Raw genomic sequence first — 17,172 nt, 5'->3', positions numbered from 1 at the left:
ATATTATAGTCATATTATCACACCAAGAGAAGTTAGTGTAATTTCTTAAATCTGAAGAGAGTTGAATGAAATTGTCAAAAACCTCATGGGAGGTTTGTAAAATTATCCCTTGATTCTAATCAAAGTTACAAAGCCATCCCCAAGTTCATGACTAATTACTTGCCCTTTTAAAAAATTGTCATCCCATATGTGATTATTTGAAAAAAAAATTATTGTGCGCAAATTGGATCAGAGTTACAGATGACTCGCTTTGAACCATTTGATCCGAATGGTTGAACCGGTGACCCGCTAAACCATGCGATTTTTTATGAACCCGACGGATTTTCGGAAATTTTTCTAAAATTACCTTTTTGCTCAATATTTTAATCTGACCAGCCACACCAACATAGGCATTGTCGTCTTTTTGACAATTAGATGAGAAAAATTGAAAAGGGATTTGGAAATTAGGGTTCCTTTCTTTTTCTGACACTTAGATTTATCATTTATATTTGTGTATGATATCAATATGAATTCATGAACTAAGAAACACGTGTGGGTATGACTTGTGTGTATGAATTATGAAATATGAATAGGTTATGACTTGTTAACATTTAGAATTTCTGTATTTATATTCGAATTTATATGTTTATTTAATTATATTATATATTTTTTATTATATAGTGTGATCCGACGGTTCAACCAGTGACCCGCTAACTCGATCCTCCCACCGGTTTGATGTCCGAGTTGATTTTAATAACTATGGTTCAGATACATATGCATGCTATCTAATCCCAATTTGAATTTATACTTCAATTTTTTGCAAATGCAAAACATGGCACGCATTTGTGCTCACCATTGCAAACACAGTTGTTTGTACGTGCAAAGTTGATCCAAATTTAAAATAGTCATTTGAAAGTTGGCAACTTCTTTCTAAGTTTGTTATCTACAATCCAAAGCAAAAAGTGAGCATTTTTTAGCGTTCATCTAATCTCCTATCTGATTCAATTGAAAAGTTTGAATTTTGAGGTAGACTGAATATAATTTTATTAATTTGATTTGATTAAACTATTCTCTTTTGCACGGTATAGGGTCTATGCATCAATACTGATTCGGCCCTTCATTTTTTTTTAAAAAAAAAAAAGAAAAAAAAATTTACTTCACTAAAGTCATTCAAAATTTCTAAGCAGTGAGACTAATTCTTGAAGAAACACAAAATGGAAATCTTGTTAATATCTCTTCCGGTCAGCTCTAACAGGCCGAAGTGGACCTTTCAAGGGCTATACAAGTTCAGATATTCGCATAATTTACAGCATTACTCCCTTAATGAAGATTTTTAAGTCTCATGTACAAAGAGGACATTCAGGTTTCTTGACAAACATTTCAAGGACGCCCTTTTTCTTGAAGATCCAGCAATGACGGCGAAGAGTCACCACTAACTTTGCTAGGGACAGGTGTGTTCCTCCGCGACTGCCGTTTTGTAGGCACCAGCACAGTTGCTTCCAACTTTTCAATGATTTCATCCTCATCCTCATCATCATCTCCACCTTTGAAAACAGGATGAATATAAGCATTCTGGAGGTAGGCCTTCAAGTTCAGGTGTGGTTCTTTTGCCCGCTCCAGAGTATCTTTCATCATTGCTTCCTGTAATGAAGCACAAAGATAAGAGCACCAAGACTTCAAATCATGTCAAGAGGCTAAGAAAGAGAGGTAATAATATAAGAGCAACTAATTGGTAATGAGAGTTTTTTTTTTTTTTTTTTTAAAAATCAAGCATTGAGTAAAATATTAGTGGATAAGCAAACCATTTCTTCATCATTCTGCAAAAAGCTATTTGAATAATTGATTTACCATTTAGAGCATTTAAATGGCGTCCAAAGCTACCTGTAAGGGATATCTGCGGAAAGCTGGTTCATAACGGCCTTTGCAGTATAAATGGAACGAAATGGTCAGTATTGGGAGCGCAAGAAGGAACGGTGTGGACAGAGCAGCATGTTTTGTACTCATCAGCCCCATTAGAAGTAGCTGCGAGATGACCATGGCAGAAATGATACGCCCATGAACATCTGGCCAAAAAGCTGCAGCACTTTCATACTCTTGATTATACACGTTTATGATCTGCAGAATTTTATAAAGGCTCTGTAAGAGAACTCTGGGCAGATGAAAGGCAAGCATACAAGTTGGTTATAACTTTAAGATGTTATTAGGTTAGTGAAACTTACATAGAAAAGAATCCAGAATATATGAAGAAGATAATGCACATGCATGAACAACAAAATTCATCTGTAAGAAAAAGAGGCCTTTGCCCAAGAGAAAAGTCAATGCCAGAAAAGAAATTTAACTTTCGTTCTTTCTTTTCCTCTTTTGATGAAGCCAAATTTCAAAATCAAATCCTCTTCACATTTTTGGCCAGCATATGGTTTTTGAGAAAAAGAATGTGGTGGTGTATGAACAATAAATTTCAACCTGTAAGAAGAGGAGGTCATTCCCCAAGAGAAAAGTCGATGCCCAGAAAGCAAACAAATTTTATGTTTCTTTTTCGCCTGGATAAACCCAAATTCTGAAGTCAAGTCTTAATACTTTTAATCAGCATAAAGTTTTCAAGGGGCAAAAAACAGAGCGAAAAAATGATTCCATAACCGTACTCTTTAAATATGGACTCAAAGACTGACTCGCTAAGATCAAACTGTAATCCCAAATTCTTGGCAGAGACGTATAACATTGAGCTGCCTATCATTTAAAGCTCATGTAAACTATTTATGGATACATCTGCCTGAAAGATTACAAACTTAGGCACCGAAATTCCACCCTTCACCAAGGTGGACTCATCCAAATATATGGTGTTTGTGCACGCTAACTCCAATTAATAGATAGCAGAGCATCAATTGGCTCAACATCAGAAGACAAGTAATTACCTGATGACGAAACACAACATATGCCAGGCCAAAGAAAACCAGTATGAATGGAAGTAGAATTGGTGTCACGACAGCATACACAAGGCCTAGTAGAAAATAAAACTGTATTTGGGGTTCCCCAGTGTCGAAACCAAGACTCCCAGGATCCATTGCTTCATCTCGGTCTTTCTCAGTCTTCACCAAGAAAAAGTTCTTCAGGTGGAAAATTATCAAAGGCTTCAGCCTTAAGATCTCTGCAGCGATACCAGCCCATCCATCAACCATTATATAAGTTATGAAAAAAGTTGCTTTCATTGGAATAGCCACACCAATTGTTTTTGGGATTCTGTAGTTTAAAAAAAAAAAAGATTAAGCAAAATTCACCACATGGATAACAGAACGTGAAATATTTTCTAAAGCAAAAGCCCAGAAAGGTGCACCACAAAGTCAAAGGATAAAGAAAGGCCATAAACTAAGTTCACCTCATAAAATCAAATTCCTCATAAATCTGAACATGCAGCTTTCAAATTTACAAAAAAAGTTCGAAAGTAAATGCAATAGGTTTGAGCTAACTTTAGATAAATCTTTTAACTGCACCCCCTAGGACAATATGCAAAATCCAGTCAAAAGTCAATCGCTTCATCAGTACCCCCAACTGCATTTGAAGTGTTGCTTCAAATAAAAATGTTTGAAGAAATAATTTTTTTAAGCTACTCATAAAAACTTAAAACAAATATTAATACGAAGTGGCAGATTAGGCAAAGTTTTAAACCTACAATGATAAGATCTTTTAGTTCAAAAAAGTTCATGATCTAATAGCATTTTCCAGTCTGATTTGTCTAATTCAATATTTTAGTTTCCGGTAGGAGTACTTATCTGAACCAATATAGTGGAAAATGATCCATTAAGGTTTCAAAACTTTGACCTTTTGGTTGGAAAAAATTACATGCTACAGATGCTTTTTTTTTTCTAATTTTCTTTTTTGGGGAAAAACCAAAAATGTTTTCTGATGAGCTATTTTTCTTTCCAATTAAAGCCAATACTTTGAAAGAACCCAAATGTTAGCATCACTACTTTCCAGCAAGTCTCTTGATCGCCAGTCACTCTACTTTTTAGGCCTCACTCATACTTTGGACTGATTAAAATGCATTAAAGATGCAAATTGTTGTCTCTTACAGTTTTTCTACTCGAGTTCAGCTATTTTACCTATAATTTCTATTCTCTCTCTCTCTCTCTCTCTAAATTTTCACATTATTTAGCAATTAGTCAGACTAGTGTACCTTGCCTAATCAATTTGCATGTCTGGTGTAGAAGTTATTGGTCTCACTAACCAAACCACTTTGCTTTGCCTAAATAGTCACATCAATATTCTTAACTTCATTAAACAAATCATGCATTAACTTCTCCCCAGTCATGCCCAAGTAAGATACTGAATGCAAAAGCTGAAATAGAAAACTAAGCAGACGCTAAATGTTGAATGAGAATCTAGAATTGGTTAGCTCCTCAAATGCTTTGAATTCAGTTGGCGGAAACACTACACAAAATCCAATTTAATAATGGCAAAATAATAATAGAACAATAGGATAACTAAAAAGAAAAATGAAAGCAAATAATTTCCAGAGAAAATCAAAGGTTGAAATACATAAAGACGAGAAGGCTTTAGAGATCAGAGCAACATACTCATTTGCTGACTGGTTAATAAATGTATTAAGCTGTTGAAATGCAGTTCCTGCAATTATACTGCCAAGGAAAACATTCACAATGTTGAAAATATAATATCTAGATGCTGATCTCCTCTCTAATCCTGATATACTCAGAAAGCCTTCAAATTTGGACATTATCATCAAGATAGTTGGCAGCAGTATGAGGAAGATTTTCAGGGCAATTCCAGGTAGAAAACCTTGGATAAATGACTTGATGAACTTACTGCAAAAATAACAGAAAATTAGGAGAAAGAAGCTAGCAACTGATACTGCAGACACAATAACAAGAGAAATAACACCCTGTCATCACGATTTGATGCAAACCAAATGAGGAGTTAATCTACAACGAAGCTTCCAATTCATACAGCAGATATAAAGAGGAAGGTAAAATAAAAACCAAAGCAGGTTACAGCAGACACTGGATGCCACAATACTGAAGCTCTGAAAGTACAACAGAAATGTACTAAACATACACATCAGGATTGTAAATTCAAAGACAGGAAAAGAAAGGAGAATTCACATGGTAAAAACTTGTACGAAAGGGAAAAGTCAAACCCAAACAAGCATGCAACACCAGTAGGTCAATTTTTTTAATTATTAAAAAAAAGTAGTGCACAGACATTACTCAAGAGGGGAAAAGAAGAGAAGAGATATTAATTTAAAACAAGTACTAGACAGTGAAAGCGTATAGACAATGAAATTGATCTTTCACAACCCTTAAGCTAACAACATTAGTGATGTTCAAAAGGAGAAATAAGGCAAGATTTATTTCTTTCTCTATTTCAAATGCTCTGCACAGTATAAATTGGTCAAAGTATGGAACCAGCAAATGCATGTTACAATGCCACTGAGTTCTTGTACTTTGAGAAACTTTACACCTATAAAATCCATGCAATTTTTGCAGCGCATCCATATCCTTCTTTCTGCACCCATCTATATGCGGCTATGAGACTTTAATCCCTTTCTTCTAACTGTTCTTCCCTTGTTCTTAGTTATGATTTCTTTTCTCATAAACATCAAGTTACTTGCGAATGTCTGATTGACTCATTTCTTACGAGCTGCATCGTCTCTCAGGAGAAATACAGGGTTTTTAATTCAAATTGATCCAAGTACTTTACACTCTACAGAGGTAAAGCCCAGTATAATAACGGCTAAGACCAACCCTCCACTCCCCCTCTTCCCCAAAGCAAAGAAAGTAAAAGATTAAAGACAAAGCTAATTGAATAAGGCAGAATCTTCTCTCCCAATTTGGTGTCACCAATAAAATTTTGTTTCTGTGGAACAGGCTGAAAAAGACAGATTCTAGCAATATAAACGACTGAATATTTTTCCTTTAAAATAACTCGTGATTGCCAAAACACACAAAATGTATTCCACCAAAATAGGCTGAGGATTATAGAATCCAATAAAACTCTAATAGGATAGACCAGCAGGAGAAAGTAAACTTAATTTTCAAATATCCAATGAACTAAGAATACAGAAATGTATATGGTAAAACTCTAAAGAGGAAGATCAACGGGACAATTAGCCTTGATTTTTAACTATTTAATGGACTAAGTTTCTTCAGAAAAATTGACATTTCAAATTGAATGACTAAGGTATTTTCCATCCAAAAAAAAAAACTTGCTATAGGCAAAACAAGCTTACTTGTGTCTACAGGAAATACAAGAATAAAAAGAAGGCAGAACATCTATGACCAAAAAGAGCAAGCCTACAAGCATAAGTTAAAGCTGGTACCATTGATAAACATTGTAATTACAGGTTTACCTCAACTTTCTTGTCATTCATCTTGTAAACATGCTTTTAAAAACTAGAAAGCACATTATCACTACAACCTACACTCATGCCATATAAGGAATCACGTAATCATCAACAACGCATTGAGCATATGGCTCTAATATTGTCATCCGACACAAAAATGAACTCCATCGGAACTTATATGAGTACTGGATTTTAAACTGCATGTACTGCAAATTGAACAAATATAGGCAAGCTTTTGAGCAAGTATAGATAGGAAACAAACTTACATCTCAATTAATGGCTTCAAAAACGGTGCTTTTTTCTCAATATATTCAATATTTGCAAGGGATTGCACAAAAGCGATGGGTATCATGAAAAAGAAAGTGAGGAAAAAGAAAGCGACACCAATTATGAGCCTCCTGATTGATACTGAAACATAAGGAATGGCCAAGTTTGGCCAGTACACGTCGCGTGGCTCAGAAGCCCATTCCGTCAACCATAAAGTTGGATTACTTGATTGCTGTGTTTGAGCACAAACAGCAGCACCCCACCTAGTTTTAAAGGAGACAAATGCTGCAGGCATAATAGACTTTGGATCATTTATAACTCTTTCTCGTTCTTCAGCAATCTGCATGTGAAAGCAGTATATAAGGCAATTGATTTATGCCAAAATTTTCTCAGAAAGACATCAAGGAAGATCATCTTCTATCAAATTCTTATTTTTCCATCCATTTAGTCATATGTGGCATGAATAATACAGTTATGACGTCATGGCTATGCACTTCCATGATTATTTTTCAATCCAAATGAGTGGTATTGTTGTTTATTCATGTTCACACATTGTATCCCAAGCTACTTACAAACATTGAAATAGAAATATCAAGGATGTTATACAAATACCAACATGGAGTGTACAACCCAGGCAGATGGTAAGGTCAACAACAAAGTAATCTGAAAACTTTTCAAGTCATGAAAAATATCAAAGCATAAGAAGCATTACTTCTTTTGATAATCTTTCAATTTCTGCTGTCTGATGATCAATTGCATCCACTTTTTCACCACAAAGGCCAAGAAAACCAGTCTGCCAGTTTAGATTCCAAAGTCAGTCAGTCTGTAATAAACCTGAATACACATCATAAAGGGGACTTCCACCACCCATCCCAGTCCATCCAAATAAAAAAGGGGGAACATGATGAAAAATACAAGAATTCATGATAAGAGAGGATATAACAAAGTACCTTCATCATGGGCCGTTGTGATTGATTTCGAGCATATTTCAATTGGTAATAGTCAAGCCAGTTTTGGTTTCTTTTTTTTTCCTTCACCAATTTTGCAAGTTTGTTGGCATTGCATACAACCTACATATATGTAACAACATTAGAGTTAGGATGTACAAGGTCTACTGTAAGGAAAGATCAAGAGTGGTCCAGAATAAGGAGACCAATACTTGATCGTCCAATGAGATTAAATTTAACAGAAGACTTTTAAACAACTTCCCAATACTTTGTTGTTCAGGGTTCTAAGAAATTGAAATGGAGGAAAATAGAATTATGACATTAATCAGGAGAGATTTTGCAATTAGAAGTCCTCAGATATGTTTGCCAAAAACGTCATTATACTATGTTTAACTTCACCTACATTTTTGAGCTTAAGAGCAAAATATGCTCTTTGCTAAATGTTTATTATCCTTCTCTAGCATTTTCTAAACACATCACGAGTTTTGGATAGGAAGCCTGTGGTTTGTCCAGACTCGAACAAAGAAAAGAAACTCCTTTCCAAAGCTTAGGGACAAATAATTTTTTTGTTCCCAAAGCCAGAAAAACTAAAATACAATGAAACAGACAAGTTCTCTTATTTGCAGCATGTGAACCTTTAGAATAGATTGTTTGCTTAGAAGAACTTAGGTGCGGTGTAAGCTTAAAAAAAAAAAAACTGACCGCAAAACCCCCTCCTCTCCCCCCCCCCACCCTCCATGTTGAAAGTTGGTAATTGCTTAAAAGGGGGGATTGATCAAACTGAGAATATAAATTTTTACTCGGTAGCATATACACACACACACATAAACATATACATTACTGTTAGCTGGCTTTCTGAAATCCTATTTTGAATCAGCAGTGATCTGAAACCATCCTCAATGTTGATTTATTGGAGCTAAAGAAGATTAAAGCTTTTAATTGTTCAAATATAAGTATTTTCAACAGACAAGTAACAAGAATATAATGAATAGACATTCTTTCATTCAAGCACAATGACAAATCACCCACAACAAATATCGATGAGATATCAGTAGGATCCAACCTGATGAGTAAGATAGTGATCTGGATGGTTCACAAGGAAAAAGTGCTCAACAGTTTCACTAATTGATTCATCTGGGTCTGGTGGTACATTTTTAACAAGGACCTGTGCATGGTTCATCAAATTTCATAATCAGAAGCAATCCCAAGAGTGACCTTCACAGCAGTGAAATTAAATTGTAACATATGAATGGGAAGCATTATGCAACGAAAACATTTAAAGATGCCTTTTTTTTATGTATAAAAGACTCCAGGTATGTTAACCAAGTGTCAACTATCAATTAACATAAGCTATACCTTTTCTATGAGGAGTTGATAATGTTTAAGATAGAGATGTCCCTAGAAAAGTAGCGATTTATAATTTATTCATCAAGAACATCAAAATGCTCCTAAGCTATTGAAATGTGAATAAACGAAATAGCTCCTTCTGTATACCAGAATAACATTGATATAAGGTAGCTAGCAAGTAGCATTAAAATCATACAGCACAGTCCACCAAAACCCCTTGCTAGGACTTAAATAACATAGTGGAAAACATCTTGGCTAACTTCTAGCTATTACATTCATGGAGAAGAAGAATTAGATCTGATATTTACCATAGATTGTTTGAGAACACAGTTCAATATAACTACAAATCATACCCCTCTGGAGTCCATAATCTACATAATGTAAGTAAGTTGTCTTAATTTTTGGTTTCTTCTTAGTTCTATATCAAAAGACCAACCAGAGATGCCTTCCAATAAAAAATTTGGGCTCCCAGTAAATGTGCTCAATAATTTTCTCTCAACGCCATACAGAAAACAAAGGCACAATTTTGCAACAGATGCTCGCATATCCTACAATAGAATTGTCATATTAACTTGAAAATACATATAAACAATGAGATCATAACATACATTATGCTCATTCAGAAAGGAAAAAGTGCCCTGTAAAAGGAGGAGAATGAACCACCCAAGAAAAGAAGAAGAAGAAAGAAGAAGTGTCTCACACAAGGAAATGATATTGCACTCTATCCTATCTTCTCAAGAATATAGGTTGCACATGAATTAACTAGTAGATCTACAGCTTGAGAATCAAAAGACAAGAGAAACAGCATCTTACTGTAAACTGATCAGGCCGTCGCTTTTCAGAGGCAATAAAGTGCAGACGCATGCGTGCAACTTTTGCATATTCTTGTTGTAAAATATAGCATGCCCAAAAAGTGAAGGCATAGGCCATTAACGTATGAGTCCAGAACCTACAATTTTGTAACTAAATACATTAAGTTTCTGAATTACAAAGAGAACACCTCACATTTTCTGACTTCTCCTTCCCAGGATACGTGAGTAACAAGAGAAGCAATTCTATGCACTTTCCCAGCATAAGAAATACTGTGATAAATGCCAGAAAATTGTAGTTTGTGAATAGCTACTGCCAACTTATTGGAAACTAAGCCCTGGATCGACAACTGAAAGCCTTCAACTTAACATATGCATGAGACAACCACTCTTTCTCAGGGGCAACCAATGCCAAAGATCTTGTAATTTGTTTAAAGGGGAGCACCTCAAGCCAAATTACTATTGGGTTTAGACTAGATAACAAATTAACACACATTCATACCAATAGCTAAAAGTTGTCAAGTATTCATTTGTAAACATAGGGTGTTAAAAATAAGAATAGATACTTTTTCAGGAACAATTACCACCTACAGTCTTGCCTGGGGATAAAATTTCTTTCCTTTTTACTATTTGGGCTGGGTTTCGGTGCTGTTACAAGTATCTTGCTAACGAAATTCCAGAGGGACTAGAAAGTAACTCTTTTATAAGATTATATTCTCCTAAAGGACTACTTTGTGCTCTAAAATTGCAGTTTGCTACTTTCAGTTACATATTAAAAAGAAAAAAAAGTTAAACAACACTGGAACAAATAAACTTGATTGCTCCAAACCTTTGTGATCCAAGTGGAATATTTGAAATAGAGAGCAGATCAATCTCGCTGTAATTTACATCTGATTTAGCCAATGTGTGATTTGTCCAGTTCACTGGCACAAGGATTGTCCATGCAATCAATGTCACAGGAACAAAGATTTTGAGCCTATATAAACCATCCATGAGCAAATTCAGCACCAGAAGGAAACTTGGATTGTCAAATCAAAATCCAGCAAACACGGTAGCGTCATTATTAGATTATAATAATAAGAAGAAGAGCCTACCCCAGTAAATAAATCCGCAAATAAACTGCAGAATCCAATCCCGCATGGTCAATAAGCTCAGGTTCTGGCATTCTCAGTGCATCAGGCATCCAATTCAAAAACCTTAGATATGATCTCCAATCCAAATTCACAAATCTCGTTACAAATGCCCCAGAGCGTGTTGGACTGCTTCTCAAACCCTTAAGATACCACTTTGGGAAATACACTCTATCATTGAATGGTTGAAGCCGTAAAATGGCAAATGCTACTAAGAAAACCAATGCACTGAGAATATTAATTGCAGCTGAAAGCCCCATGTCCCCAAGCGTTGCCATCTAGCTAGCTGTTACTAAAGACGAACAAAATTTGGATTAGAAACTCAAACGATTAGAAAATGCTTGCACATAATTGATACAGGATGTATTAAACTATGCACGAGGCGTGTTCCTGTAAAAGTCGAAGCACATACAATATGCAAGGCATATTTGACATCTCAAGAAGTAAAACTCCAAAAAAACATCATAGTCTTACTAAACAAGCTACATTGACATAACAACTACCAAGACTAAATAATACCACTCACCATCTATTTGCAGTCGAAATAAATTACTTCTAAATGTATTCTTTCATTCGGGGAACACATCATACATTCCCTGCTATAGTATGTATTCAGTTAATTGAGAACGATGAAAGTCTACAATATGGTGGATCTGTTATTTATTGGTTGTACAATGAAGAGAACGCCTAATCCATTTGTTGTGCTCCCAGGAAAGAAAATGTTGTAACTTGGGCAACAGAAGCTGCTCAAAAAATGCAATTACAGTTGAATTCTTCAAGAGTAATGTGAAAATGCTAAACTTACTGCCTTTGGGTCGGAAAAAAAAATACCCATGAGAACAGATTAGTCATTAAAGTTGGAAAGATTTTGACAGCCAAGACGCAGGACAAAGAGAAGACAAATTTTTATATTGTCTATCGAGAATTGCAGATACGAAATCTGTCCGACTTTAGAGTCACTGCGTACAAGAGATGCTCTCAGACTACCACCAGAAAGTTAGATATAATCATCCCAAGAAAACTACTATCAAAACCAAAATTCAACTCAAGCTACACAGGAAATGATTGGATAAAATCATAGAAACGCATCCTACAAAATACAGTCAAAGACAGAGTATTTTTCACAAAAAATAAAAGAAATAAAAATCTCACCTTATGGGGTGGTGATTTCTTGAGGTGGGTTAAAGCAGAATTTGAGCAGCTGGGCTTCCAACAATATCTAGAAAGACAATAAATAAGAGAAAGAAAGACAGAAAAGAAATCCGACAAACTGAAACGCCTCTAATCTACATTTAAGAAAAAAAAAATGACAGCAGCAGAGAAGAGCAGAAGTTGATTGCGTTGGGCGGATTGCTTCACTTCAACCCTTCAATTCATCCAAGGAACATTTATTCCTTCCCCTAATCTCCCCACTTCCTCTCTCTCTCTCTCTCTCTGCTCAAGTAAACTCAACCCCAAGACATCTATCTATCTAACCACAAACAAAGAAGAAATGAAAAAATAATAAGAAATTCGGAGCTTTCTAAGCTGCTATCTGTGTACTACTCACTAGTGTATCTAGCTTTTTCTGGACCGATATGAAGTGATGGAAAATGAGAGCAAGAGAAGCGTTGAGAAGATAAAGACAGCCACTTTTTCCAGAGAGAGATAGTAAGCATGCAGTAGGAGTACCTATTTTCTAACTTCGAACTGTAACGTTTGGGTTTTTGTTGTGGGGAAGCGGTAATCGATCTCAGCTGTCGAAATGGAAATTAATGGTATTTATATTTAGGCAAATTTAGGTGTCTTTTTCAAGTAGTGCTAGTAATCAATTAGTATTATTAATTCCTAAATTGGTTTATGGGAAGTCGGAGTAGCAAGTAACGCAATCGTAGGAATTTTTACTTAGGAGAGTAACTTTCGATGTCGGCAAGGCCCCACGTCGATGTTGCAACGGCTACTTCTGCTGGGGGTTTTCTTTCCCGTTTTGAGGGCTTTACTTTTTCTGTGGTTAAATAAAATGGCACCCAATTAAAGAATTAGCATTGTCAGGCCCTACATTGAAAATGTTTGTGTGTATCACGCAGCAACTTTGACCTTTTAGTGTAAAGAGCTGCTAAAATTTGGGTTGTGACGTTGATAGCTGGCCATCTTTGATTTCGAGGGCTATTATTTGGAAGAAACCTCCCTCGATGATGTTTCTGATGCTTTCACTGAGGTAACTTTTCTACCTGTTTGACATTTTTACTGACCTCTTCTGAAATTTTAAAAATTACGTCTCTAAACTCTTTTGTTAAAAATTTGGACCTCATAACTTTTATAAGATGTAGTGAAAGCCCTACCATTTTATCCTAAGACATCATACTTTATTACAAATGGATGTTTGATTAAAAATAGATTAGGGCACTATATAAATAAGATTAACTAATTGATCCAGAATAACAGTTGTTTCATCTCAAATTAGCAACCATAATTATAATTAACAAAAATGATGTCAATTGCTATCCTAAGATGGCGCCATTTTTGTGATTGACATCACTTGATAATGACAAGGACGCATAACCTCATATAATCTGGATAAAAGGATTTTATGAACAAGAGAAATAGTAGGATTTTCTGATTGACTTGTTTTGTTGAATCTTATGTCGAGGCAAAACTATTTCACGCCGTTATTGCTGATTTGTTGATTAAGATCTGTATGTTTATGCACCAACACTTTTACTTTCAACTTGCCAACTACAATAAAAAGATTAAAATTTTGCCCCAGAATCACATGTTTATACTAATCATTTGATTGTTTTATAGAGTTAAGTGTGTCCTTTATATATAATTGTAAAGGACAGAAAATATGGCTGTTGCAATTTGCACTAAATGTTGCAAATATCATAAATATGGCCGTTGCAAATTGCACTAGCTGTTGCAAAGATCATAAATTGTTGCTTCAAGTTGCTGCTGTAGCATTTTTTTTTTTTTAATTTCACTTATACCTCTTTAACTTTTATCAATTGTTTCATTCATTACTAATACAACTTCAGAATAATTAGAAAATGGCATCTATGAAATGAAACTATCATCTTACTCCTCAAATTACTTTCCTAATAGTACTCTTTTTGAATTGGACTAATTTTGTTACTAAAACTTTAAGTTCAAGAGAGGTCAGTGTAATTTTCAAAATTTCAAGAGAAGTCAATGAAAGTGTCCAAAACTCCTTTAGTAGGTATTGAGGTGATATGAACAACTCTAGATTCCCCCTTGCAAGCTTGTGAGCGAAAGAGATAAAATGTCTACAAAAGTTAGCATTAATTAAGTTGAAGTAAAGTTCTTAGCTTTCATGAGCTTTATTTTTGCATAAGTTACAAACAGAACTCGACTGAATCACCAACCGATCAAACACAACATTTTGCTTTTTTTTTTTTTTACATTGTTGACTGTTAACCATGCATCTGTTAATTATCTAATTCCCCAAAAGGAAAAATCTAAAGGAAAAAAAAAACATACTACAATGTGCAGCTGCAAGCAGTAATGCAGCATTATTTGACAAATGGAATGCACGTGTATTATGGTTGACCGCGGCATTAGGAGACCGGTGGCCGCATCGGGCCGGCGCTCGACGCGGGAATATAGCGTCCGGTGCGTGTTGTGACGGCGTAAATAAATAAACTAGCGCTGTCCGCGGAGTATGACAACCTCGTTCTCGTTCCGGCCGCGGCTTCTACTCGTAAAGTAACTGGAGTTTGTGATTTTCAGCGTTTCTGTAACTTTAAGATGGTGCAGCACATTTAAGTGTGATTAATTGGAACTCTTTGGTGCAGCATGAATTTTTGTTTTGGTGTAAAAAAAAAAGACAGAGAGAAAAACTTTCAACGTAAATAAATTTCATTTTTCTCAATCAGATTCTCTCTCTCTCTCACATTTTGTCCGTCTTTTTTTCTTTTTTCTTCCTTTTGTTTTTTTTTTTTTAAAAAAATTCAGTAAGACTCTTATTCTCTTTGTCGTCAATTGCCACATTGCAATATCAGTATCACATGTCCAATAATTTTGGATTACCTACAATTATTTTCCTCGAGATTTGACGAAATCACAGACAAAACCTTGAAGTTCAGCTGTATTGCAAAAGGCCACCCAACATTCCTATAGATCTATTACCAACAAACTTTTGCCATTACTTTATTCATGTTTACCCTTAAAATGGTTGATGATGCCAACATTAGTTCTTTCTGTGAAAAAAAAAAATCATAGTTTCTTTCAATTCTTGAATTTTTAAGTACAAAAAATTACGCGCGCTTGCTAGCCTAAGTCACTCACAAAAATTTTAAAATGTGTTACATAGAGTTCAATAGTAAATAAACTATGTTGGTATGCTATTTCATATTATTTTTTGACACACAAAATGCTTATTTTCGGCTTAGATTACTATTTTTAGAATTTTTTCTTTTAAAAAAACATTGTAGTAATTTGGCGTATATGAGTTAAAAAAAAGAATTAAAAATACGTTTACAGAAAACGTAAAAATTACATCCAAATCACATCAGATAGGCAAGGGTATCGTTGGCCATTGTTATGCATGTGAGAGCAAATCCAACCACATAGAAAAAAGTAAAGGAATGGGCCTGGGGATGGTCCCAATCTCATGATCTCATCAAAGTGCGATATGGGACAAGAATCAAAGATAGCAACCTCGCTGTTATCGATTTGGCTAACGGGTGCCCAGGAAGGATTTCAAGTGTTAATTTTTTGAGAAAAATTTAATTAGTTCAGAAAAATGACATAATTCAGGAAGTACAATAAATATATTAATATATACGTGTGTCTTTACATAATACTTTAAATATTATTTAAATATCATAACGGGTGATTAACAAGTATCGGTTGCAAAAATCCATCTCTCATTTAATTTATGATTACAGATTGAGGTGGAGTCCACCTAGCGTTTCAATTAGTTACTACCACCCTCAGAATTAACTAGTGATTAATTAACCTCCATCTGGTGTATTACCACTTGCAGCTAGTAGTAACTGAAAAAAACATATGTGTGTGTGTGTGTCTACATATATGTATTAGAGAAAAATCTATCATGAATAGGTGTCATTAATTTGCTATTAGTCGAGTTCTTCAGAATATATCTCAAAGAATGGCAGAATTTTTTGAGTACTCCTCAAGTCTTTAAAGCATGCGTCCGCAGTATATTTTTATGTTTTGTTGACGAAGGAACTCGCAGCCGCTGCTCGAGAGTGCGTACTGGATAAATCTCGTCCCATGTAATAGCCTTTCTAGTCACACGGAGAGATAAGATGCATTAGGCAGCATTCACAGTATTTGTCATACTTCGTTTAAACCAACAGAGATTTAAGAAAGACCAGCAAAAATCGTTGTCTAGTTCAAACTAACATTCTGGAGCAGTACTCAAAGTAAAAGCTGTCAATTGCCTGCAGACACCCCCCTCAAAATTAAGAAATGAAAGTGCTAATAATTAAGTTTCGCTTTCAACGAAAGTAATACTGAACAAACCAGGCAATCCCACAAATTAGAGATTAAAAGTAGTAATGAGTTTCCCTTTCAGCTAGTATCAGCTAAATTGGTGGATTACTTGGAGCCAATGAACAGAGAGCACCACAATCTGGACAAAACTTATTTTGATGGATTCATCTGTCATTGAATTATTGAATTATCGGCTAAGGGCACAAGTTAAATATATACATCAATGGTCCCCTTCCCTGGAAAATCAGGGGACCTCTTCTCTTTTTTTTTTTTTTTGTGACAAGAAACCCGCGACTGCTATTCAAGTGTGCGCACTGAAAACCTCTTGTCTCTTGACCATTTATTAAATAATTGATTTATGAACAATGACTTATGATCCAAACTAAAAGAACACACATAATCATAAGGTTTGGAGAACTGAATTGGTAGATAAAATGCATTTCTTGCCAGAACACGAAACAAAATATAATGTGGATGCATGATGACCCCTCCTCCACCTTGTGGGCACATTTACTGATTTATCAACTTCGATTATGGTAATGTTCGTTTAATGATCGGGACAGAAAAGAGAAAGAGCTATTCTGTACATGGTGGCCTGGAATTTGAGTAAACATGCAGGATTTGTTTTTGTTTTTTCCTACAATTTTTACAAGGGAATAGATGAGGAGGAAGAAGTGCATGGCGGAATGAACACCATACAGAAGGATAAGAAGCACATTTTAGGATGAGAAACAAGTATCAGCATCACTAATCAATATTGGGTCAAATATATTCCATGCTCATATACGTTTGACAGTGAAAGTTTTTTTTTTTTTGGGACAATTTGAGAGTGAAAGTTTACATGTCATTTCAAGAGAAAAAGTCTTACAGGTGACAATCGT

General features: G+C 35.1%; 1 protein-coding gene across 2 annotated transcripts; it reads right to left on the bottom strand.

The window, feature by feature from the left end:
- Nucleotides 1–1,148: 1,148 nt before the first annotated feature.
- Nucleotides 1,149–12,529, bottom strand: LOC113783849 (calcium permeable stress-gated cation channel 1). 2 transcript variants are annotated; one of them, XM_027330088.1, is made up of 12 exons: nt 11,987–12,529; nt 10,799–11,126; nt 10,534–10,680; nt 9,709–9,844; nt 8,612–8,713; nt 7,552–7,671; nt 7,314–7,394; nt 6,601–6,941; nt 4,551–4,796; nt 2,892–3,216; nt 1,861–2,094; nt 1,149–1,620 (listed from the first exon to the last, which is right to left on the bottom strand). In XM_027330088.1, the coding sequence occupies exons 2-12, from the start codon at nt 11,110–11,112 to the stop codon at nt 1,360–1,362; spliced, it is 2,307 nt and encodes a 768-aa protein (XP_027185889.1). In that variant the 5' UTR covers nt 11,113–11,126; nt 11,987–12,529; the 3' UTR covers nt 1,149–1,359. The 2 variants fall into 2 exon arrangements, with proteins under 2 accessions (XP_027185889.1, XP_027185890.1); XM_027330089.1 differs by having other exon boundaries at nt 10,799–11,120.
- Between the last annotated feature and the right edge of the window lie 4,643 nt (nt 12,530–17,172).

Source organism: Coffea eugenioides, chromosome 9 (assembly GCF_003713205.1).
Source record: "Coffea eugenioides isolate CCC68of chromosome 9, Ceug_1.0, whole genome shotgun sequence".
NCBI classification, from domain to species: domain Eukaryota; kingdom Viridiplantae; phylum Streptophyta; class Magnoliopsida; order Gentianales; family Rubiaceae; genus Coffea; species Coffea eugenioides.
This window is presented reverse-complemented; position numbering and strand designations above follow the sequence as displayed.